Genomic DNA, 23089 nt, shown 5'->3' on the forward strand with positions numbered 1-23089 from the left:
TTGTATAATAATGAGTGTATTGAAATTTATACGTTAGAATTTTTCATTTTCGCCGTAACACAGTTATTGCGAACACTGCAATTTTTTTTTTTTTTGCAGAATGTTTTTCAGCTACTTGAAAATCTGTAAGTTTTAGACATTGGAAGATTTGTCCAAATATACATTTACCCTATTATAGTATACCTATATACGTATATAATAATATACACAGGGTAACACGCAGGTTCTCCTCTGATGCTGCATGGAGGAGGAGATATGGAGGAGGCTCGTCTATATACTAATTTGTAAGATTATCTATCTCTTTTCTGTTTCTGTTTCTGCTCCCGCCTGCCTCCCCTGCCTTCATCTCTGTTGATCTTCTGAAACAACTGGGTGCCGTCGGTCTTCACCGTCCGTCTCTCCGTCCGTCCGTCCGTCTCTCCGCCTCTCCGCCTCTCCGACTGTCCGACTGTCCGACACTCCGAATTACGCACCACCGCACCACCGACTTTCGATAAAACGATGAAACGATCACCACGACGCGTCCGAATGAACCGCTACGATATACACGAAAAATCTACGACGACGAACGGACGAACGTAACGTGGAACGAAACTCCCTACCTCGGGTGATACATTATATAAAAAATAATTATTATCTCTCTTTGTCTATCTATCTCTCTAATCCTCACTCACTATACGAAACTCGTACGAAAAAAAAAAAATTTATCTAACGCACGGACGCACGGGGACGTACGTATGTTTGGCACTTGGATCTGGATCTGGCACAATTTTACATTATTATTATTAATACAACAACAACAACTACAAAAATAATAATATCAATAATATTAACGGTAATTAACGTAACACGCTCAAATATCTAACAATGCGACTATTCAACCGTCGAATATAATCGTAATACTCGAAAACTTAAAACGCCCGTCGGCGAATTCGTAAAAACCTACCGCGTGCGTATAAATTTTTTCTTATACCTGGTACTCGATAAAATCGCGGGATGCAGGAGTTACGACGGTCCTTCTCGTCTCGGCCCGACCTGGAAAAAGCGCGCCGCCGTTAGGGCTGTTGACAAAAACCGCGCGAACGTTCGTCCAGGATGGCGCTAGCACCGAGTACGCGACCCAAGTTCTGGGAACGACATTGGCGAACGGACGTCTATACGCCCGGATATTGTCAACCTCGAGCCGCGTATTTTACGACAGGGAAACCGCCTCCCCCGACCCCTCGAGCCCCGATCCCTACATCGTCTATCCGTCCAAGGCGTCCCAGAACAATTGGCAGTTCGGCATCGCCTTGGATAGTGCGGTGGCAAATCCGTCGGCGAGCGATTCAGAATCGACGTATAACAACGACGGCAATGTATCCGAGGTCCTCCCCCCGGTCCTCGACGAGCTCCTGGTCAGAGAGAACGACGTTTTTGCGGCAAACGAACCGAAGCCGGCTGTAGACTCGGTCAAGTTCAGACCCGCGAAGGTCAGATCACCCGAGTATCTACCAACGTACACGGTGAAACAGGATGCTATCTATTCGCCAGAGCCTAGTTACGCTAAAGAATCATCTTCCCCTGGAACTAGAGGCTTCACGCCCAGGATACCAAAGGCGTTTGGCGTTCAGTCCAGACCTGAGTTGAGGAAGCAGGCGTCAGATTCGAAGCCTGCATCTTTGGCTAAATCACAGCTGCCTGCACAAAAGCCTCTTGGTACTGTCACATACTATGGTTTTGCCGACTTTACAACTACCGTCGGTGACACGGTGATCGTATTCTCACCCAGCACGGCTCCGGCGCCCGTTGGCAGGCCAGCGACTACGATCAAGGGAGACGCAACCCTGAGGCCAGCCGATGGTTTCGCGAAGGAGATTCAGGCGACGAGCGTCGTCGTCGGGCGCTGGAAAACTGACGCTTCGGAAGCCGGCATCGGCGGAGAACCAAGCGATCCGCTTTTGGAGGCGATTAACGGCGGGGCCCATGGCTCTCAGCTTCAGCCCAGCGTCGTAAGCGAGCCGGAGCCTGAGGCGACGTCGACGTCGAGCACCCCGCTGCTCCCGAGTCCACAAAGTTCCACTGGCCTCCTGACCTCCATCGTTTCCACGATCGCGGTCGACGGCACGACAACACTCTATAAGAGCCTTATCTACGGCACGTACGTTGGTACTGACTATGCACAGGTCACTCATACCGCTTCCGACGTCTACTTCTTCCCTGATGAAGCGTCCGTTTCGTTCGACTCCGAAGAGAACGAGAGCCCCGACGAGCCAACCGTGGAGTACGCAGAAGTTGACAGCATCACCAGCACTGAACAGATCACACCGGAAATGAACGAGCTGACCACGCCGTTCAAGGACACGACTGCGAATCCACCGACTACTCAAGAACAGACACGAGAGACTCTTGGTAAGGAGGATGAACCGATGATACCAACGAAGCCAACGCCCACCGTCATATCCGGTATGGATAACGAAATACCGAACGATATTGCTCTCGGTGATCCTCAGGGACGTAGCATCAAAGGATCTTCGGGAAAAAACATCGTTCCGTTGAATGACAAGGGTTTGAAGCATTATAGTTCTCAAGTGGAGGTGGTTGCTTCTCCGAGTATTCGACTACTTCCATCCACCGTTTACAAGACGTTCACCTACCTTACGACATTCTACGTACCAGACGAAAATGATGTTACTACTACGTCGGTCAAGTCGCGAGAGGTCATTTCGTCTGAAGTGTCTTATGTGACGGAGTTCATTGCTCCAAGCGCCAGTATCGCCAGTGAAACTACAACAACTGAAACCCCGGTAACCCCACCGGAATCAGAACAGCGTGAAACAACAGCGCCGTCAACCACGACTACGACTACAACGGTCAAAACTGAGACGACGGAAAACACTAGCCCACCTACCACTCCAAAGATAGAAACGTCGTCCGAGTCTACTAGCGAACCGGAGGAGGAGCAAACCACGAAACAAGACGAAGAGATTGAGCTTATTTTCAAAACGCTATATACGACCTACACGTATTTGACAACTTTTTTCCAAGAACAAACGTCTAGTGTTATTAGTCACGAGGTTGTTGAGACAAATATTATCACGCAGACGGTCGACCCCTACTACGATGTGTCCGCTGACGTAGCCAGCCTCTTCGACAAGACCGACTCAGTTCTTATCGCTCCGACGAAATCGCAAGAGATTACTCGGCCATCTTTGATGGTACAACCTGCGGTTCAGAACGAAGACGAAGAGTCGACCGAGGAGGAGGATCACGTTGCCACGACCGAAGAATCGAGTATTTCAACAATTGATGTCGAACAAGAGACGGAAATTACTACAGAATCTAGTCTTGAGCCAACTCCCTCAGCCGAGGTAACCCCACAGATACATCAAGACGTAGTTAAGACGTATTACACGACCTATACCTACTTCACCACGATATTTGTTGAAGACGAAACCGAGATCGAAACGAGAACTGAAGTTTTCACGAATGTAGTGACCGGCGCTATTCAGCCGAGCACCGTGCTCCCAACAACTCTAAAATCTGAGTTGCCTGACACACCGCCTACACCAGAAACGCCGACAACGGAAAATATGCCGAAGCCACAGGAAATCGAAAAACCGGCAGTGCCACCAGAAATTTTGGCGTACCTAGAGGCAATTAAGAAACAAAAATCCCAGGAGGAGGCCCTTGAACTGGCGAAAAAAGTAAAAGAGGAAACGAACGGTGATGAAACGCTGGTAACTGGAGAAAGTCAGGAGACAACTGAGCCTGCTCCGCCGACAACCCTGCAAGCGCACAGCGACAACGTGCCTGGTGTTGCCGTCATCGAGGAGCCAGAGATGACTCCAAACCCACTTGACGCACCTGGAGAGGTCCTCGGTAGGATGGTGACAGACGTTATATCCACGTCAAGTTCCGGTGGAGGAACTATTCTCGATTCAGGAGAAAGAAGGATCAACACATTCCCTGATGACCAGGAGATTTCCGAATCCAACAACCACGAAGTAGAGCCAGCCGTGACTTTGCTACTTCAGACAAGCTATACCACGTTCACGTATTTCACAACCATGTATAAAGGCGATGCATCTAACGTTGTAAGCCGTCTCGAGACCGTCACTAACACTGTAACGGAAACCATTAGACCTTCTGCAATCGATTCTCAGCCCGTAGTACCGACCATCACCGCTCCATCAACAGAATTCACGACGCTCACCTACTGGACGACCTTCTACAAGGACGGTGACACAATTACCAACAGTCGCGAGGAGACTATCAGCAGCGTGGCTACTCCGGAAATAAATCCATCTCCAACAACAGCGGTAGCACCACTACCCAGTCGCGACTTTGTCGTAGGTGCTGAGGTACAACCCGAAGGAAATTTATTGGATAATGAAGTCCCTTCTCCGATTTCTCCAGTTTCGTCGGAAGCACCATTTAGCACTGAGGACGTGCTAACGCAGCCGGACTATCAGGCTGCGGATGTAAGTAACGTAGGAAATCGAATCGCGGGTAACGATAACGAGTCAATATCACCTGACCCAACTACCTTCTACACGACCTATACCTACTTTACCACATCTTACGTGGGGAACTCGACTGTTCTGAATAGTCGTTTGGAAACTGTAACAAGCATTTCACAGCCAACTGACCGGGCAACCGGGCGGGCAATTGGCGATGGAGCTACAGCGATTCCCAGTGTCCAGGCACTGGACACCATTGACAAACCAAGTCCTGCCAGGGCCACTGGTATTATTTCGACAGTACGTTCAAGTAAGGTGGAGGATGGGACTACGACACATTTTGCCACGGATGTTCGTGGAACTTTTATTAATGGACTTTATGCTCAGGTAATTGAGAGCTCGACACGGATCGAGAAACCCGAAGATTCCACAGCCTCCTCAGCGACAGCTACCCCAGTGCTGCCTACGGGTGTGCTATCTTTGAATCGGGGAAGCATAATCGATGCCGACGAAATCAGTACAGTATACTTCACCACGCGGCAGCTCGGAACTGTTGTTGATGGTCTTTACGCCAAGGTAGTTGAAAGCACTTCCAGCACTAAGATCGACGAGGAACGACGCGCTACTGTCACCCCTACCCAGACCGGAACCCACCGAACTGGTCTAGTTCGCCTCATCGAAGGTTATGTCGAAGCAAACGATACAACTATCTTCTACCGATCTAAGGTAATTGGTACGAGCATCGACGGCAGGTATGCTCAGATAATTGAGAGTACTTCTAGTTGGTTGAGTGCCACCCCGGCAGCAACAGCTTCCGGCGAACTGGCCTCCAGCATTGCACCTAGCGCGACAGATGGTAATATCGCGATGTCAAGCGCTGCTTTTCCAACCCAGGTCCATCCTTCACCTGCCGTTGTAGAATCCTCCATGTCCGATGATCCAACGACAGAATCGTCAACGGAAGACTCTACTGAGGATCTTGAAGACGATACGGAGGATGAGGATGACGATCGTGATGAAAATGGAGACGGGCAGAAAACCTCAAAGAGGTCGAGACTCACTTTCACCACGAAATCGAAATCGTTTACGCCGGTTATACGACCATTTGCTTCTAGAAATCGGCCAACTTTTAATCCAAAACGGAAGGGCGCTCAGGGAGCTACTACGATCACTAGGACAGATATAACTCCCACCATAACAGCAACTCTGGCCGGAAAAGGTAACAGATTTGCATCGTCCCGAAACAGAATAAGCTCACCCACGGGCCCTTACTCGAGTACCCTTGGGCAAACGGGGCAGTTTTCTGGGTCACGGAGAGGATTCTCGGGACGACGTAGTTTCTCTACGTCAATCCTCCCATCTGGCTCTGGATACGCCTCGGGAACCATCAGAGGTAGAGGCTCTTCCCGCATCTCCCCGAGTTCTGTGTTCCGTGCACGAGGATCAGGACCATCCTCCATCGGTCCAGGCAGAGGCTCGTCGAGGAATGGTCCGCGGTTTTCTAGCTCTGTGTTCGCTAGTGGGCCACCCGGGTCATCCAGATACAGACCTGGCATTCGAGCTTCATCAACACTTCTTAGAGGCCAGCAACCAAGTGTACGTAACGAAGACCAGGATGATAATGCGAACGACTACACCGCGACCACTATCGTGACCGAAGAAACTCCTTACACTGAGGACGATCGGTACTATGAGGATGATGGCGAAACTGGGGAAACTGGAACTATACCGTTCCAAACTACCACCGAGTCGATAAGAAGAACAACGAACCCTCTACTGAAATTCCGGAGACCATTAACCTTGGGTAATTCCCCCGTATCAGGAAGACTGGGTAATACACAGCGTCCACCAACGTCGACTACGAGGAGAAATGGAAACCTTGTTAGGCCCACAGGATCTACTCCTAATAGATTATCATTCTTAGCTGGAAGGACGGGGAATAGACCAAACCTACCGACTTACACCAGACCTCGTCAAGGACAACAAAATCTCTTCCCTCCGAGGGGACTCTACAATCGAAGACCCGAGGTAACTGAACCTACTGAAACGACTGATGTGACGGAAACGCCACCACCGATTGATGAGGGCGACGAAGACCAAGAAGACGATGAAATATTTGAGGATGACGAACCGATCGATGAAGTTGTCGATAATGATTACGAGGCGTCGGAACAAGATTTGACGTCAGAAAACCGTCGCTCAGGAAAAACAGCTTATGCTCCAAGAAGTGGAGGTGTCCGTATCAGACCTTTCGTGGGGCGAGCCGGTCGAGTGCGGCGTCAGGCAAGCCAGCTCAGGGCTCTGACAACTAATAGATTCCGAAGACCTTCAACAGGGCACTCGAACAGTCCTCAAGCGAAGACAGAAGAAAAGCCTGAAGATAACCCAGAACCCGAAGATAATACTGAATCAACCCAGAAGTCCAAGCCAGCTAGCACCTCGAGGTTTGGAGGTTACAGAGGTAGGTCACAGTCTTCTCGTAGAACAAATGGTAATACTAGTAGCAAAAAAAATAAAAATGACAGCAATAAACCAACCGAGGGTTCCACGGAAGCGACTCCTTCTGGAAAGCCAAGATCACGAACGAAATCACGACCTTCGGGTTCCAGGAGTTCCTCCTCTTCATCTCGGATAAAACCCTCACCGACGAGCAGCAGTAGCAGACAATTCACCACGAGGGAAAAAGAATCGTCGTCGTCTGCTTCTAGGTCTGGATATAAACGACCGAGCTCGAGCAGTTCACGGAGCAGATCGACCGGAAAAACAGAATCATATTCTAGACCGAGACCCCCACGGATTCGTGGCGGAGGATCCCGTTCCTCTCATACCGAGACGCCTGTTAGCTCTAAGCGTACATCATCTGACGGCAAACACAAAACTGGCTCAAGATCTTCAGGAAGCAGAAGCAGCAGCGGACGCAGAACGTCGTCATCGCGCAACCGGGCAGTAAACTCACAATCTCGGGATGAGCCCAGAGAATCATCTTTCGAGCCTAAATTCGACGGTACTATAACAGTAACGCACTACATACCAGCTCAAGCTACAATTCCTGCAGTTACCAATGGTGTAACAGAGCTAAGATATGTTGTCACAGCACGACCAAGCACCCAAGTTCTTGGCCCTGACCGCTACAGCACAATTGTCGGCGTAGACGGACAACCGTTGACCGTCATTTCCGGGGATGTAACTGGGACGAATGCACAAGGCCATGCGGAGGTGACAAGGTTTCTTCTCCACGAGTCTACGACGACGTCTATCACCCGTGGACCAACATCGATTGGCGGACGACGGACAACGTTTTCCCGGGTGATACCCTCGACTGTGTACTCCGTTGAAAATGTAGTATCAACGCAACAACCCACTCTTCCAGCAGCAAATGCTCCCCTGGCGAACATTCTGCTCTCGCAACTTCTCCTTGGGCAGCTTGGTCAAGGAAATCCACTCCTCGGCGGTCTTCAGCAGCCGCAACAGCCACAGCAACAAGCAACCCCGACCACTCGTTACGATACGCGCACCACCTCTTACGTCACAACGATTACCAAGCACCAAAGCACCGTGATTCCACTGACGTTCCGAGGCAAGGAGATTCTCACGACCCTCGTCGATTCTTCCGTCGATGTCATAACCGCGACTGAGTTCATTACCGACACAGTGGTTATTACGCCAACTGCCGCATTACCAACTCCCGACATAAATTCCCTTCTTCTGCTACTTCAACAGCCCACGCAACCCCAGTTTCAGCCCCAGCTCCAATTCCAACAACCCAACCCATTCGATCCTCTCTTCGCCGTGACCCCAGCTAGCACGCAGGGTAACGAACTACCCGGCGAAATCGACCGTAGACTTCCCGCAGAGGTAGATTACAAACCATCCAGGGGATCAGAGGACGACGAGGGGGAAGTATCTTCGTCATTCCGCGACGAAGATGAAGATGAACAACGAGAGCCGGAGCGTCGTCACAGGTCCAGGACGCGCAAGAACGGATTTGGGAAGCCGGCAAGCTCGGGAAAGAAGGAGGAACCTATAGTTGATGAGTCATCTGTCGTGACACTATACGTATCGGGTAAACGCCCAGGGGAGTTCAGCACTGTTTTGAGCACAGTTCGTGTCGGCGAGGACGCGTCAGTCTCGCGAAGCCGCAGGGACATCGGTAACCCACCACCCGTGATCGAGCTCCAAGCATCACGAGGACCATCCCTTCACGCGGCGCCCGAGAGCATTATGGTTTTGGACGGAGGCGAGGAACTCGTCAGCGTGCACTCGCCAACTCAGAGTCTAGAGAGCGTAGTTGGCGACGTCGGTCGACACATTTCTGCGACAATGATCTACGCCTAATCTTTAGCCCGTTATTTTCCCAGCCCCGTATCCTCTAGACGTTAATTATTTAAGTTCATTACTTTAAGCGTAAGTCCCAAGCCACACCATTTCCCATCTCTTTAATCATTACACAAACATTTCTCGAATCGTTGAACCACTGTCCGCCCCTGTCGTCGGGTTCTTCGTCGTATTTGCGGATGTGAATAGGATGCTATTACGAGGCTCGAGGTAAACGTCGAGTTATACTTATTTTAAATGCATAAATCGCGATAACGGCAAGTCTACGATCCGCAGGTACATGCGGCGACGAAAGGTGCGGAATCATTCGTCCATCTCACCCGTTCCAAGTATTGCTCCCATGCCTTCCCATGCCTATCAATTCATGCTACTCTCATCTTTCACTTGAATCCCGGTTCATCTGTCGTTCCGTTATCTCCTATAATACTAACAAGCGCCGAACGCACGTTCAGAAGGCGACTTAGCTTCTCCAACACGAGACTCTGACACGAAACTATATACTAAACAACAAAAACAACAGCAACATCAACATCAACAACAGCAACAAATAAAAACCAAAACTATAATCGTAAGGTTGGAAATAACTCTACTAAAACCGTATATACCTCTACACAAAGATTGGAAAGGTGCGAAATAAATTGTAACCTTTAACCCTGCGAAATGATCGCACCAACAAACGCTTTGGCACTGAGCACTGCTTGAATGGAATGCTGCTATTAAACTTGAAGAAACGGGAAAAAGCGAACAGAAAATCCGACTTTCAGGTCATTTTGAGGAATCCACGAGCGCCAAGCTTTCAGCTAGCGAAATTACCGTCGACCAGATCGGCGACGAGATTCATGACGATGAAGACCACGATAATAATGAAGAGGTGGATTTTCCAAAAGAAATCAAATTTCCCTTACCTGATGTCATAGACGTTGAAGACGGAGCGAACACTACACTCCCGAGTAGACAAAACAAACGAGTGCTAGTTCGCATCCCGATATCTCGAGGTGAAGGAAGCCACAAGGTGACTGTCGTTCGACGCCGACCTCTTACACCACTCTCGGGAGCACAACAAGCACTGCCTGCACCTCGACGAGTAATAGTTACGCGAATTAGAACCCCGAGTACAGCGAGAACGACAAAATACGAAACTCAAAGTCGAAATTTCGCGAGTGAGCCTGAATATGACGGATTGCTCACCCCTCGGCACAAGGTGACAGTTACCCGCCGGAGAAAGATTCTGCCCACATCGAGTGAAAAAGAAGTGATTAAATCACGAGTCACTCGAAAGAAGCTGGTTAACGTAAGACCAGTTTCATTGCTGACGCCAACACCAACGGCAACGCCGACACTGGCGATAATTACGACTGGGTTTTACGAGGCAGCTGTCTCAAGTGAGGATTACAGTGACGTTGAGAGCGATGACGAAAACGGTGATTATGGCGACGATACCAGACTGCCGGAATACAGTGAACACCAAACGAAGAATTATGACTTATCGACACCTACCCCCAGCCTCGATGATACCTTAAATATAGTCGGAAACGGTTCAAATGAAATTGTGAATGATGTCAGCGAGAGTGTGACCCCGGCTGCGCCAATGCCAACGGAAGCTCCTGTGATCCTGACAGACCACTTCTTCCTACCGTCGGATGACGAAGAGGATTACGACGACGTAGTTATCGATGGAGAATCGTTTTCTTTGGAGACTGAAGAAGCTACGACCCTCTCGGCAACGGAACCCACAACTCCGATGGAACTTGAAAACTTGGATCCCAGTTCAAGTGTGTCGGTCCAGAAGAGTCCAATGTACACTGTTCTTAGCCAAGAAGGCCCTGTCACTCCACAATCCACTAGGCTCGACCTTAATACCGCGACAGTCAGCAAACAGCCCGAAAGTAAACCTGCGTCCAACAGTTCCCTTCAGACTAATTTGTTAGGAGAATCTAGTGCATATCCCAATCTAGTCGACATCATTATCGAACCTTCGGAAGCATCGACAGGCTCTTTTGCGTCCGCGATAACTCGTAGTCCCGACCCAACGCGAATAGTAACGTCCATCTCACCCGCGGTTATCGAGGATACGAGCACGGGTTTGTCGGAACCCCACGTAGCGGTTCCGCCGACTTCCTCTATTCCCGAAACCTTTCCTATTGGCGTGGATGAAACATCAGCTCTAGATTCCGAGCCAACCGCGAGCGTTTATTATTCTGAAACGGTCGTGACCTCGACAAGATTGCGTACGTACACGTACGTAGTAACCAAGTTGAACGGACTCGAGACGGAAGTAACGTCTTCGACAGCGGTTAAACCCAAAGTGACTATCCTGACACTGACCGTACCCGTTACCGCGACGCTCCCATACGCCGCTGTCGCGACATCTTCAGCAGCGTCTTTGCCATCGACACAATGGATTCCACCATCTTCAGCAACCTCGACGCCAACACCGCCGAAGCCAAACGACCCCCCGTCGCCCGTGTATAGCCCCGACAAAATTGACGATGGTGAGTATCCTTTGCTCGTTGACATTTATTCACCGGTTCATCCGTGGTCCTGGGCGCCGGACGCGTATCTGTACATCCCGGTAAACAACCCGTACGTACGATTATGCGTCCAGAAAACGTGACGAGCGAACGCGAAGGGCTACGAATGGTCACGTTCTGACTACATATTCCATTCTCAAGTCTATACAGTATTTAGCATACATTCATTCCTTGTAGGTACTGCATACCAATGATGCGGTGAGTACTGAAAGCAGCATGGAGTTTGTAAGAGTTCAATGTCCGATTTGTGTAGTTTCGAAAATTCGCAAATCAAATATACCATGGTAAAGGCTTCTTTTCGACGGTAATTATTTCCGCGCTAAATTTTATTATCTTGAAGTATCATTCTCACCTCGATCCTACGTACAAATATTGGCATATTTTTCTACCCGTGCTCAACAAACACTGTATCTAGTATGTACTGTCTATTCCTGGAATTTATGCATTCGTTTAGATGTACGGAATACTACATTTCTAATTTCTTTGCTCCCATGTACATGCTACTTATGTACGAAATCCCAATATTTTATAGTTTATATACTAAATTGTACCTATACGTATACAGTTGATTAATTGCATTCAATCACACGTACGTCTGAAACTTTTCTAAATTGGCTATTGGTATTTTCCGCAACAATAATTTATCTGGCACCTATAATTTATTTCACGCCTTTATCTATCAACTTGAGTGGCTGCTACTACGAGCTCTGTAAATATCTATACTTATACTCAAGCAAAGGCGTGCTCAATCTTTTGTAAATATCTATGAGGGAGCAGGCGAGGCTGACCTCAATCAACCTCTGTCTTCAACTTGAAATGATTCGACTTTTTCCGTAACCTTGCCCCTTCCAAAGCTTAAATTTTTACCCTACTGCCAGGCCCTTAATAAAAATTGGCAAGTAAATAAGTGTTCAAACGAGAGCAATAGAAGCTTAAGATTAAATTCAAAGCATATCTTTGGCTGCGACTGTAGATGAGACCGCAAAAGTGGAACCTGAAGACGAGCAAGGTAGAAGGTTTAATCTAGCCACAAGGATACTGTCCAATGGCGTTGAGGTGATCGTCGCCGGGTCGACACCCGCTCCTGCCCTTAGGTGGGAGACTGCGAGTCCCCCGGCAACGTTGACTTTGTCTGATGCCATGGTGATGCTAATGCCAAAAGACGAGCCCCAGGAATTTGTGACGAAAACCTGTGCAACAACTTTCACATACATAACGACCATGAGTGATCAGGGTGGCTCCACCAGAACCTCAACGCAGCAGCAGGTACGCAAACCGTGATTATCCCGCGAAATTTAATACAGTGGAAGCTAAGCGAATCATTCATAAAATTATCACTGTTACTCATTTCCAGGTCGTTTACAACACCGCGACAGTGGAAAGACACTCGCCAGCTGATTCCACAATTTCTTCGATTGGTCTCTCCCTCGAAGCTTCGCCCAGTCTCGGTACTGAAGTCTTCGAGACCACTTATGCGTACCACGAACTCCCCATCGACAACCGTGGCTCTACCGTAATTAGAAACACCGTAACTGCTCCACAGGAATACCTCGACCTAGTTCTCGAGCCATCTGAGGCACCACTTCCGGAGACCAACACCTACCTGAGCACCAGAACGCTGGAGAAAACGATTACGGAAAATGGAAAGGCCACGGTACAAGCGGTAAATGACGTCGTTACTCGGGTTGGTACAGAGATTTTACGTAATTTTTATAGTCAATAAACATTAAAATTTCTTCCCTCAACTATTGAAGCACGTCTTCGAAGCGGTACGTACGACTGATGTTTTATCGTAATCTTGCAGCTCGTCGTCACCGAGTCAGCAAGGTCCCCTAGGCCAACAACAAGCATTGACGGAATTGCTGGTAAAACGTCGTCAACATCGGCTGAATTAGAATCAGACGTTGTCAAGACCTACTACGTGACCTACAGCTACTACAGCACGTTCCTGGAACAGGGCAGCACGGTGGTTCGTACGAACGTAGCGACGTCCGCTGACTTGGTCACCGAGAAAGTACTTGCTCGAAGACCGACAACCACTAATACAGCCTTAGTAGACGATACCCTCACAAGTTCAGAGACCACTGTGACCCCTCCGGCCTCATCGACTCCGGTAACCCCGACAATATCCGAAACTCCGACGACCTCGGCGAAAGTTGAACCAATTCAAATATTCGCTACGAAAACTTACCTCACGACGTTCACGTACTTTACGACATTACTACAAGTATGAAATTCGGTGATATTGCATACATGTATTGATTGATATTGATAATTTACTTTGATGGCTGTTTAATATCTCTTGTCGTCTTCCGAACACAGGCTGGTGTTAATGGCGAGACCTCGACTACGGTATCATCACGTTCGCGAATCGTGGAAAACGTTGTTACGGAATCAATTGCGCCGAGTCTTCTTGATGCCGGGTACATGAATGCTCTTTTAACAACTACACGGCCCCAAGAGGAAACTGTCGCCAAACCCAGTCACGTGAATCAGGTCAACAACGTGGTCACCGGCTCGACTATAATTTTCTTTGATGAAGAAGATCGCGTCGATCCAACTTCAACGTCAATTACGCCTACTCCAATTGCAACAGAAGCAGTAGCAGTTTCTACAGTAACAGCAGAACTGGAAACACGACCGACGACACCAGATTCGACTGGGGAGAATACCAAGGTTGGATGGGTTTCGTTTCTGCAGTTGCGTACAGAGCATTGCTTTCAAACTGTCAATCAAATTCATTGTTGCGGGTTTTAGATTCCGGAGGGAAACAACGATGCGTCTGCAGCTGGGAGCGGTTCTTTTGATTCCCTTGGATCCTTCACTAACTTCGGTATCAACGGTCTCTCCGCCTTAGGTCCCGTGATCACCGCAATGGCCGGTCTTCTACAGGGAAAACCAACTGCTTCGCGGCGAAACGGGACTGTTGATGGCGATCAAGATACCACCACTCAGAGATCGCCTATCTATATTCCAGTATCAGAATTCGCTGACGGTGATATCGAGACTGCTGAGAGTCAAAATATTGGTAAGTAAGCTAATTCAGCAACCATTTTGCTATTTTACAGCTCTCGATGAAATGAAAAATACTTTAATAATTGCTCATTTCAGGAAATCAATTGGCAAACCTTAATCACAACTATATACCAGAAACACGCCACAAATCATCGGTTAGTCTCGTCAAGGGCATTCCCATCTCACCTGGTGAAGTGATAACTGCCAATAGCGATGTTATCATCGGAAAACCGGGAAAAATCGGTGGACCCAGACCACCACAATCTACAAACATACAGGACAAGCACGTTGGAATCAGGCCGCCGCCACTACCGCCGCAGGTACTTTCACAGTCGGATCGTCCCCACGTTCACCGACCGACTATACACCATCACAAAACCCAGCTGCAGATCTTCCCAGCTCGGCAAGTTTTTGAGGAACATCTCCAGCTGCCCGTCCGGTATGGAGCTTCTGCTGAATCCCATCAGGTTCAAGTAGCACAGAAGCATCCTCAACGTCTCATCTTGCGAACAGACTCTGGGCACGATGTAATGGAAAACGATCCGTTGCTTATACCACCTGCCTCTCCTACTTCCTCGATTGTACGAGGTAAACCACCGGCATACGCTGATCGCAGCCCTGTGCCGGACCCAAACGAGCCAGAATGGAGTCCGGAACGGTACAGACGACCCTGGAGTGCCAAGGACCCCCTTAAGCCTTTGGAGTTACAAGAATCCTTGGCATCTGGAAATACGCAGTGGCGTCAGAACGATGCGGAAGAAGCTGCATCATCGTCTTCAGAGGTACGAAAGATTGATCAAATAGATATAAAAAAAGAATATTTCATCACATTACAAGTAATTTTGCATTACAGATTCACGGTTCTTTGGGTAAACCGAATTCATGGTCCAACCACCGTGACCATCAGTTAGTGAAAGATAATCACGAGCGACCGCCATGGGCACAAAGGGATCCTTTACTGCCAGGTAACACTGTTATCGAAAGTTCCCTGCAACCAAAAGTACCGGAACCAACAAGTATAATTCGTCACGTGGTACCTCACATCATCGACAGAGACACTGGGCAGCCACTGCTCGTTAATATTCAACCAAGCCAAGTCGCCAACGTGGTTATTCCCCAAGGTGGAAATCAAGCATTGATATTCGGGGACACCAACGAACCACACATAACTGGACAATATTTTGATGATCCCTCGCCTTATCCTGAACCAGAAGTAGCACCTGGTTTTACCGGGGTGCAGAAGGTGAGTGGTATAAGTGAAGTAAATAATTTTTCACATCTTCTGACTGATAGATTGGAGGATAGGCTCTGGTAAATGAAAAGATAATGATTAATTTTTTTTTTTTTTTTTGTAGGTAGAGCATTCACCGCAATACTTGGGGCAAGGTGATCCATCAGAGTACATGGTTCCCCCACCGTCACCACAATCCAATTTCAAGCCTTTACCCCAGTCACACGGAGGGCACCTTTCGGCACACCAAGAACGCCCCGGTTACGGTCATACCGAGATCCTAGTGCACCCGGGAACAACCCCAGTGAGAGACTACAATCAAGTATATCGAAGACCAGTCACTTCGCCAGCAACGTCTCCACCTAGGAGAACCGAGGTTGAAACTTCACCACACCGATACATTTTGCTTGGCAAGCCTGGAGATTTACGACCTATAAATGAGGTGCTGAATAGTAGTCAGAGCTGGAAACTGAATGATGGTAGAAAACCAGCGCTGTCGCAGTCTGCGATGCAAACGATAATTCAGCACAGACCATCTGGACATTTTGGACCATCGATGAGCAGACCCACATCGAATCCTCATGGTCCTGAAATTCATATGGGAAGACCCGGAGTTTACCCTGCTAAAAAGCCGCAGTATTCATCTGGACAGCCTTCGCTACACCCTCCTCCATCTTCGCAATCTTCCTACAGACCGCACACTAAAAAACCTGACGCTAATCTAATCCCTCCAGACTGGAGTCCACCGAAGAATACATTCATCAGAGAGCCATCTCACACTCATAGTGGTTCGGGCATCAGGAATGATATCATTGTTACTAATACGGAAACTGTTCCAATCAACTCTAAGGAAACAGACGTTTCTCAAATACTTCATCCACCTCCGGTATGAATAGTAATAGTAATATGTATTTTATCAACTATGAACAACTTGAGCTAAAAAGTGGTGGACAAAAAATAGCGGCACTGATCGAAGTAATTGTCTCTACTGAATCTTGTCGATCCGTAAAAAGTTTATATTCAACTTGACAGATTATCCTTTCACCATTTTACGACTGACATTTAAAAAATGAAAGTTGGACAGATGTATACTTACTTAGAATGCATGTCGTATAATACATTCAAATTTCTTTCGTTTTCAGTTCCAAGTGAATTCGCTCCGAGATTCGGAAACTACCAATTATCATCATATGGACAGGATAGATCCATCAAAAATGGGAGCTACTGAGTCATCAGCTGTACAACAGAGCACAGGGGAAAATGTCCCAACCGGAGCAATCGAGTACCACGATCCATCAACGGACCCGAAAGTGAAGCCTGAAGATATTTCGTATTATCCCCGCCTACCAACAGTGAAACCTGAAGTTCAGAGTTTCGGGGAAATCATACCTCAAAACGACGAAGATCGGGCGCCTGAAATCTGGACAGTGAACACGCAGACAGAGCGATCCTCGTTGTCTAACGATTCTGAGATCAGCGAGTCTCAGCCAGTGCCAACTCGGGGTGACATGCCCCCTGAAACAAACACCAAGGTCGATCATGACTCTGAGTTGAATGTTCCTGGGAACCATGTTACTGTGGGAAGCGACGACTCCTTGGAGAGCGTAGGCTCTATAACTACTGTCGGCGGAAGACCTCTAGAGGTGGATCAAAGCCTTGTCTATGGACAAAAGCAGCACACGAATAAACAACAGGGTCAAAATACTTTGTCAGCAAATAGAGGGGCGCCTTTTGCCCATCGTGATCACGAACCAGCCATCGTACAGGGAACACCCTTCCGACAGAATTTCTACGAAGGTAAAAGACCCTACGAGAGTCCAATCATCATGCCAGGAAAACCATTTGGCGTCTACGTTGACAGCCACGTCAATGTCATCAGACCGTATGGCTACAACCAGAGAGAAACCCATCGACCGCCGATCAGACACAATATCGTCCAAGGTGTTCCATTCGGCTATCACGGCAACCAAAAAGTCGGGCTACAACCCAACATACATCAGATGGTGCTCCCACCACGAAACGAGAATGGTGAACCGCCAATGTCAACCCCGAACTCCATGGACCGTGGTGACGCAATGGATCTGAAACCTCCGCCCATCGCAGGCGTTATTCATCAGCATCAGCACCAGGTTCCAGGGCCGTTTGGGCCGAACCGCACACCCGGGAAAGAAAACAAACGTCCCCAACCGACCTCTGCACAGCCGGAAATAATGACAATGCCTCCTCAACCTTCGCCAGCACTGGCACCGCCCGCTCAACCGGGAGCAGAAAAAGACTTTACCATAACGATTGGAAATCAATCGCGGCCAAATTCGATGGGATCTGGATCTTATTACGAGGATAATTCTGAATCTGAGCTCAATCTGGCTGAGTCAGCGTACCAACTGCTGCAACCCTCTGATACCAGGACCAAAGAGGGATCCGGAGCTGTTCAACACAGTTACCCTAGCCATTCAAATGACGTGGCGAGACCACGACCCTCGTTGGCTACTCCAGGACAAGGCATTCAGTATTCGCAACAGTCCAATAATCACGGGAAGCTGGAATTCTCCATGCCAGTGGAGTCCACGGGTGATGATAACGAGGATAGTGATACGCAGACGGAAAGACCGCCTAGCATGTTCTCAGGGATGACAACGACCAAGAAGACGCCGACACATTTGGCCGCCTTGCCAACAAATATCACTGCTTCACCACCCGCTGTAAAAACTTCAATTAACCGAGAAGACTCGATGAAGATCAGCAAGAACAATAGTTACCCGGTGACCGAAGTGTCTCCGGTGATTTCGCAGACCAGACCAAGGCCAAGAGTTCCATATCGAGGCATGATGCCACCTCCTCTAACGCCGCAAATCGTCTTCCATGGCAGCAAAGGTAGTGGGAACGGGAATGCTCCTGAAACGGAGGGACTAGAGCCACCACCATTATCCACGGAAGTTGTAGGACTATCGCCACCGCCTTCAAAATACATTCCACTCGAAGAATCCACCACCACTGCAGCACGGCCTTTCCTAGTTGAACTGTTATCACAGGTAGAACTCCTAAACTGTTGTATTTTTTGCTAAACATTATCAAATGGTGCTAACAAAAATCGTGTATTTTCTTTCGCTTGTTCAGGACATGGTTCCTCCAGCACCAGTTTTCCCGACTTCATCACGTCCCTCACAAGAGGCGGCAACCGAACGACCAGCAGTTGCTGTTTCAGGCTCTTTCCGCATCGCGTCAGCGATGCCCACGTCACACGTTACTTCACTGAGAGATGCTGAAGCCGAGATTCCCGTCGTTCATGGAACTGTCGACTTGCCTACAATCATCGAGATGCATGGACCTTCGCCATCCACCACACCTTTAATAATTTCACCAACGATAAATAAATCAGAACGTGTCAGTATCTACACAGCGAGGCCGTTCGAGTCAAGACCAGTGTCGAGGTACGAACGGCTACGGTAGTCAACAGAGTTGAAAAAACAATATATAGAATGTTATAATTATCATTTAATAATAGTAATTAAAATCCTGAATTGAAAGTTCAGCGTTTCACAATTTTACATTTTCCGACAGATTATCAATTCAACCAACATTTACATTGACGAGTCTACGGTCATCCAGTACGACTCTGCGACCACTTCGTATCGATCAGATGGAACCGAGCAAATCCTCGACTTTCAGCGTGACAGTACAACAAACTAGGTTACCGTCCACGGTGTCCGAAATAATCACAAGTAATCTTACGACTGTAAAACGTCCTGGAGCATCAGAAAGGCCAGTCTTACTTCAGCCCAGCAAAGAGACCGATACACCGTCGTTCGCAATTGAGCCAACTGAATCCCTCGCAAGTATCAAGCCGGCCGAAACCGTCGCAATAACAAAATCTCCATCAAAGATCCACGAGGCACCTTTGAAAACTTCAACACAAACCAATAGGCTTGAAATCCGAACTACTACAACCGTGCGAACCGAAAACTCTAAATACAGTAGAACAAGCGGAGAGGTAAATTATAAAATGATCAGTTATCGATACGAAAAATCAATAAAAAATAAAAAAGATGTCATTTTGCACGTCAGGTCTTGTAGTTATTCCACAAGATTTAAATATTTGCCGTCTGTCTGCTACGATTGTATGCAGGCAGGAAGCAGTTTTTTTTTATGTGTAAAACTCTTCACTGGGTACCGTGACGTTTCCGAACTTTAATTGCCGCTCTCTATAGTGAAAACAAGAGTGCACTAGATGTGTGTAGAGCATTGATCTCTTTATTCCGCTTGTTCATCATGTTTTAAGCAAATTTTTTGTCGCGGTTACTATAACGGCTGCCGCGAGTTCTAAGACCATTTAAACACACGTTCACCTGCATATATTTATCGTGCGCTCCAGACAAACCGGAACGAGACAGACCGAGAAACCGTGTTATACATGGTGACCAGAGTGGCATCGGCATCGTCATCAACGACAAGGACTCTCTTGCGAACACGCACCCTCACCTCAACCACGGTCGAGACTGTGACGGAAACACTGCTACAGCCAGCGCGCACGACAACCATCGTATCCTCCTCTACTGTTCTGCGACCAACGACTGAAGTTCCAGTTTCAGTACACCAGACACCATCAGACAATGAATCGATATTCGTCGTGATGAGCGATCAGACGCCTCCCCAGCCCGGAGCGGAAGAGGTAAATGCAACGATTTTACAATCCATAGTACCATTTATACCAATGTTGTTCAGAAAATCCTAAACGCTTCTGGCTATTCCTACCGTATTATCATGGGAAGAAAGAAGGTGATGCTTGAATATTTCTCACAGGTGGAAGCGGAATATGGAGATGAGGACGTCGAAGCTACCAGAGACGAGCAGGACCCGGGTGGCAATGAAATCTATCGAGTATTAGCAGGCGGTATCCTTGGAGCACCAGCCTTTCCACGTGAATCGACCGCAGGTCGATGTGTGCCGGAATGCAAAACCTCAAAGGCAGAGATCTGCGCCGAAGTCAACAGCGTTAATAAATGTGTATGCCGGCCAGGATTCGCCCGGATGTTCCTTGACCGCCCTTGCAAGCGTGAGTAGAATATTCCGAGGCCCCTCATAACTGCATCAATTATTTCTGGATTAAACAATATCACTTAATTTTTAAATATATCTAGCAATCTATACGTACACCCTGCGTGTCGGACTCGACCGCGTTGGCAGAGATCCGTTTTCGGTGTACGCCGAAGAATTGAATGACACAGCGTCAAGTGATTACAAAAAATTGGCTGGGCCTACGAAAGAAGCTCTGGACCGTACAATGATGCAGAGTGACCTGAGGGATATCTACAGAGGATTGGATGTCGCCCGGTTCACATCAGACCCGAATACGAGCGTCGAGTTCCACGTTCAACTCAGTGAGAATGCAAGCGATACGCGGCTTAAGGAAGTTGTCCGGAAATACCTTGTTGGCAACAACTACAGCCTTGGAGGAACGGAGGTTTATGCATCCAAGGATCTTGAAACGGTGAGGCCCTTGGCTGAAGTCCAGCACATTACTTAAGATGTGCCATCGACACTTCTTATTTACATTTTCACTGTTTATTCTCAAGATCCATGCCTTCGACTTCAACGAATGCGCTACTGAGGAAGGCGGACCTCATCATGACTGTTCGCCTCATGCAGCATGCTTCAACCGTCAAGGATCTTATCAGTGCTCATGCCGCGAGGGTTGGGCTGATCTTTCTGATAACCTGCCGACCTATCCAGGAAGAGTTTGTTCTCAGGCGCCATTCGGATGTGCCGCTTGCAACAACAAGGGACACTGCGTGATAAACACCAACGGTCAAGAAGTCTGCGAGTGTTTCCCGTGGCACAGCGGACAACGCTGTCAGGTCAACCTCAAAGGTACGAACATAGTTTAGATTCTCTTGTAAATAAAGCCTCGTCAAGGGCGTTCCGTTTCATTTCCTTTCGTTTCGTTTCTTTTCTTGAATGAATATTGAATAATCGAATAGAATATGAGAAGGCAAAGTGTAAAATTCTATTTCCACCACATTGAAAATGGGAATAAAACATCGAGCAACCCCTCGATCTTTAAACGTATTCAATTTTAACAGTCCTTTTGATCGCCTTGGTAACCACTGGTATCATCTTCCTGGCACTACTGGGTGTGTGCGTCGGCCTCGCTTGCGTTGGAAGACCACGGCGAAGATCTGGTAAGCGTTCCGGAGACCGCCGGGCTATGATATCGGTGGGAGGTAACGGGGGCGACACTAGCAGCGAGGGAAGTGCTGCCGACCTGGCGACGATTCCGCACCACGTGCCGCATGTCCTTCCTGCGCCGCCACAAACTGTTGCACCAGCTCCCCCGGGAAAGCGACCATCGGGAGCGAAGCGAACACCTCCAAGTTTCATCCCCGCCGCTCCCAGCGTCCCCGTAAATCCTCGATCCCCTCGAGGCAAAGCGCTTCTCGCTCGTCCTCGCGACAGTGTAAGATCTGATGTTGGTGCCACCCCAACCGACGAACAAAGGGACAGGTCTTTGACCGTGATGATACCCCGGGCCAAGTACCGTTCGGCACCCCAATCATCGCAGTCTCCTGCCAACTGCAAACCTCTGGCAACCAACCTCGTCGTCGACGAAAGAAAGCTCATCAGCTACCTAGAGGACGGGCCGCATCCCGAGACGAGAAAATCGAGCCAAGCAGGAAAAAGAGACTCAGTTTGCAAGGAGATGATCCTGGACCCCCAGCAAACGGGTCGAAATCCACCTACGCCCAGCCATCCGCCTGGCGCTCTTGTCAGTGCTGGTTTCCAGGTGAGGTTTAACGTTGACTTTGGAAATTGGATTTAGAATATATTTGGTGAATACAAGAAATCGGAAATTGTATTAGCTGACGAATGGGTTTAGTGGTCGACTCTTTGTGAGCACTATCTTCTAGAAATTGTATTGATTCCAAAATCATCCCTTAATTTTCGGATGCGAGAAGACCTAATTTTCCAGCTATCGTCCACTCATAACACAATGCAAACTACGTTTTTATTTTAGGTTTCCGCGACGGTGACTCACCAGGCGGACATGGAATCAACACTGGCACGTTCGTGCGGTGAAACGACGGTAGAAACGTCGACAAAGATTCTGCGAACTAGTGACGTTCTACGGGGTGACCAGGGTTCGACCTTGGCAAGGTCCTGCGGTGAGACAACTATCCAAGCACCGACGAAACTGCTTCGGCTGGACCTTGCGGAGGTCGGTTCCACCCTAGCCAGATCATGCGGCGAGACAACGATTCAGCCCCCAACGAAGATGGCTGCGGACCGACGGAGCAGCAGGGAACCCAGGGACAATGCGAGTGACGGACACACCATGGCGGAGCGGGACGTTGGTGGCACTCTTAGAATGCCGGCACAGAGGCCGCCCTTCTTTGATCCAGACCGGGTAAGATATGAATGATGAATAATAGGTAAAAGAACCATTTTGTCGATAATTCCGAGTACCGGTACCCCCGGAAGTGGAGACAGGCAGTCTTTATTCCGTTGCGATAGGGTGCGACGTTGTCCGTTTGACTTGG

At 48.5% G+C, this 23089-nt stretch overlaps 3 protein-coding genes across 5 annotated transcripts in view; 2 read left to right on the plus strand and 1 right to left on the minus strand.

Moving 5' to 3' along the window:
- The window catches only part of LOC107220945, a 152171-nt gene that overhangs the window by 54426 nt on the left and 74656 nt on the right, over positions 1 to 23089 (minus strand). The gene's annotated exons all lie outside the window — the stretch shown is intronic.
- LOC107220935 overlaps positions 1 to 23089 on the plus strand; it is a 55988-nt gene that overhangs the window by 30685 nt on the left and 2214 nt on the right. The window contains exons 3-20 of one of the 3 annotated variants that reach the window (XM_046741015.1): positions 9542 to 11269; positions 12282 to 12574; positions 12663 to 12992; positions 13113 to 13535; positions 13631 to 13984; positions 14066 to 14336; positions 14420 to 15105; positions 15177 to 15566; positions 15679 to 16440; positions 16697 to 18586; positions 18672 to 18985; positions 19116 to 19545; positions 19927 to 20223; positions 20355 to 20607; positions 20693 to 21042; positions 21128 to 21422; positions 21635 to 22335; positions 22567 to 22956. In XM_046741015.1, coding sequence (XP_046596971.1) covers positions 9542 to 11269; positions 12282 to 12574; positions 12663 to 12992; positions 13113 to 13535; positions 13631 to 13984; positions 14066 to 14336; positions 14420 to 15105; positions 15177 to 15566; positions 15679 to 16440; positions 16697 to 18586; positions 18672 to 18985; positions 19116 to 19545; positions 19927 to 20223; positions 20355 to 20607; positions 20693 to 21042; positions 21128 to 21422; positions 21635 to 22335; positions 22567 to 22956 — 10157 coding nt within the window. The remainder of the gene's footprint in view (positions 1 to 9541; positions 11270 to 12281; positions 12575 to 12662; positions 12993 to 13112; positions 13536 to 13630; positions 13985 to 14065; positions 14337 to 14419; positions 15106 to 15176; positions 15567 to 15678; positions 16441 to 16696; positions 18587 to 18671; positions 18986 to 19115; positions 19546 to 19926; positions 20224 to 20354; positions 20608 to 20692; positions 21043 to 21127; positions 21423 to 21634; positions 22336 to 22566; positions 22957 to 23089) is intronic. The other 2 variants (XM_046741019.1, XM_046741024.1) reach the window with 2 other exon arrangements.
- LOC107220934 (cell wall protein RBR3) lies at positions 2028 to 9548 on the plus strand. Its single transcript, XM_015659736.2, has one exon. It carries the CDS (start codon positions 2313 to 2315, stop codon positions 8775 to 8777), a length of 6465 nt encoding a protein of 2154 aa, XP_015515222.2. The 5' UTR covers positions 2028 to 2312; the 3' UTR covers positions 8778 to 9548.

This window comes from Neodiprion lecontei, chromosome 1, assembly GCF_021901455.1.
Source record: "Neodiprion lecontei isolate iyNeoLeco1 chromosome 1, iyNeoLeco1.1, whole genome shotgun sequence".
Taxonomy (NCBI): Eukaryota; Metazoa; Arthropoda; class Insecta; order Hymenoptera; family Diprionidae; genus Neodiprion; species Neodiprion lecontei.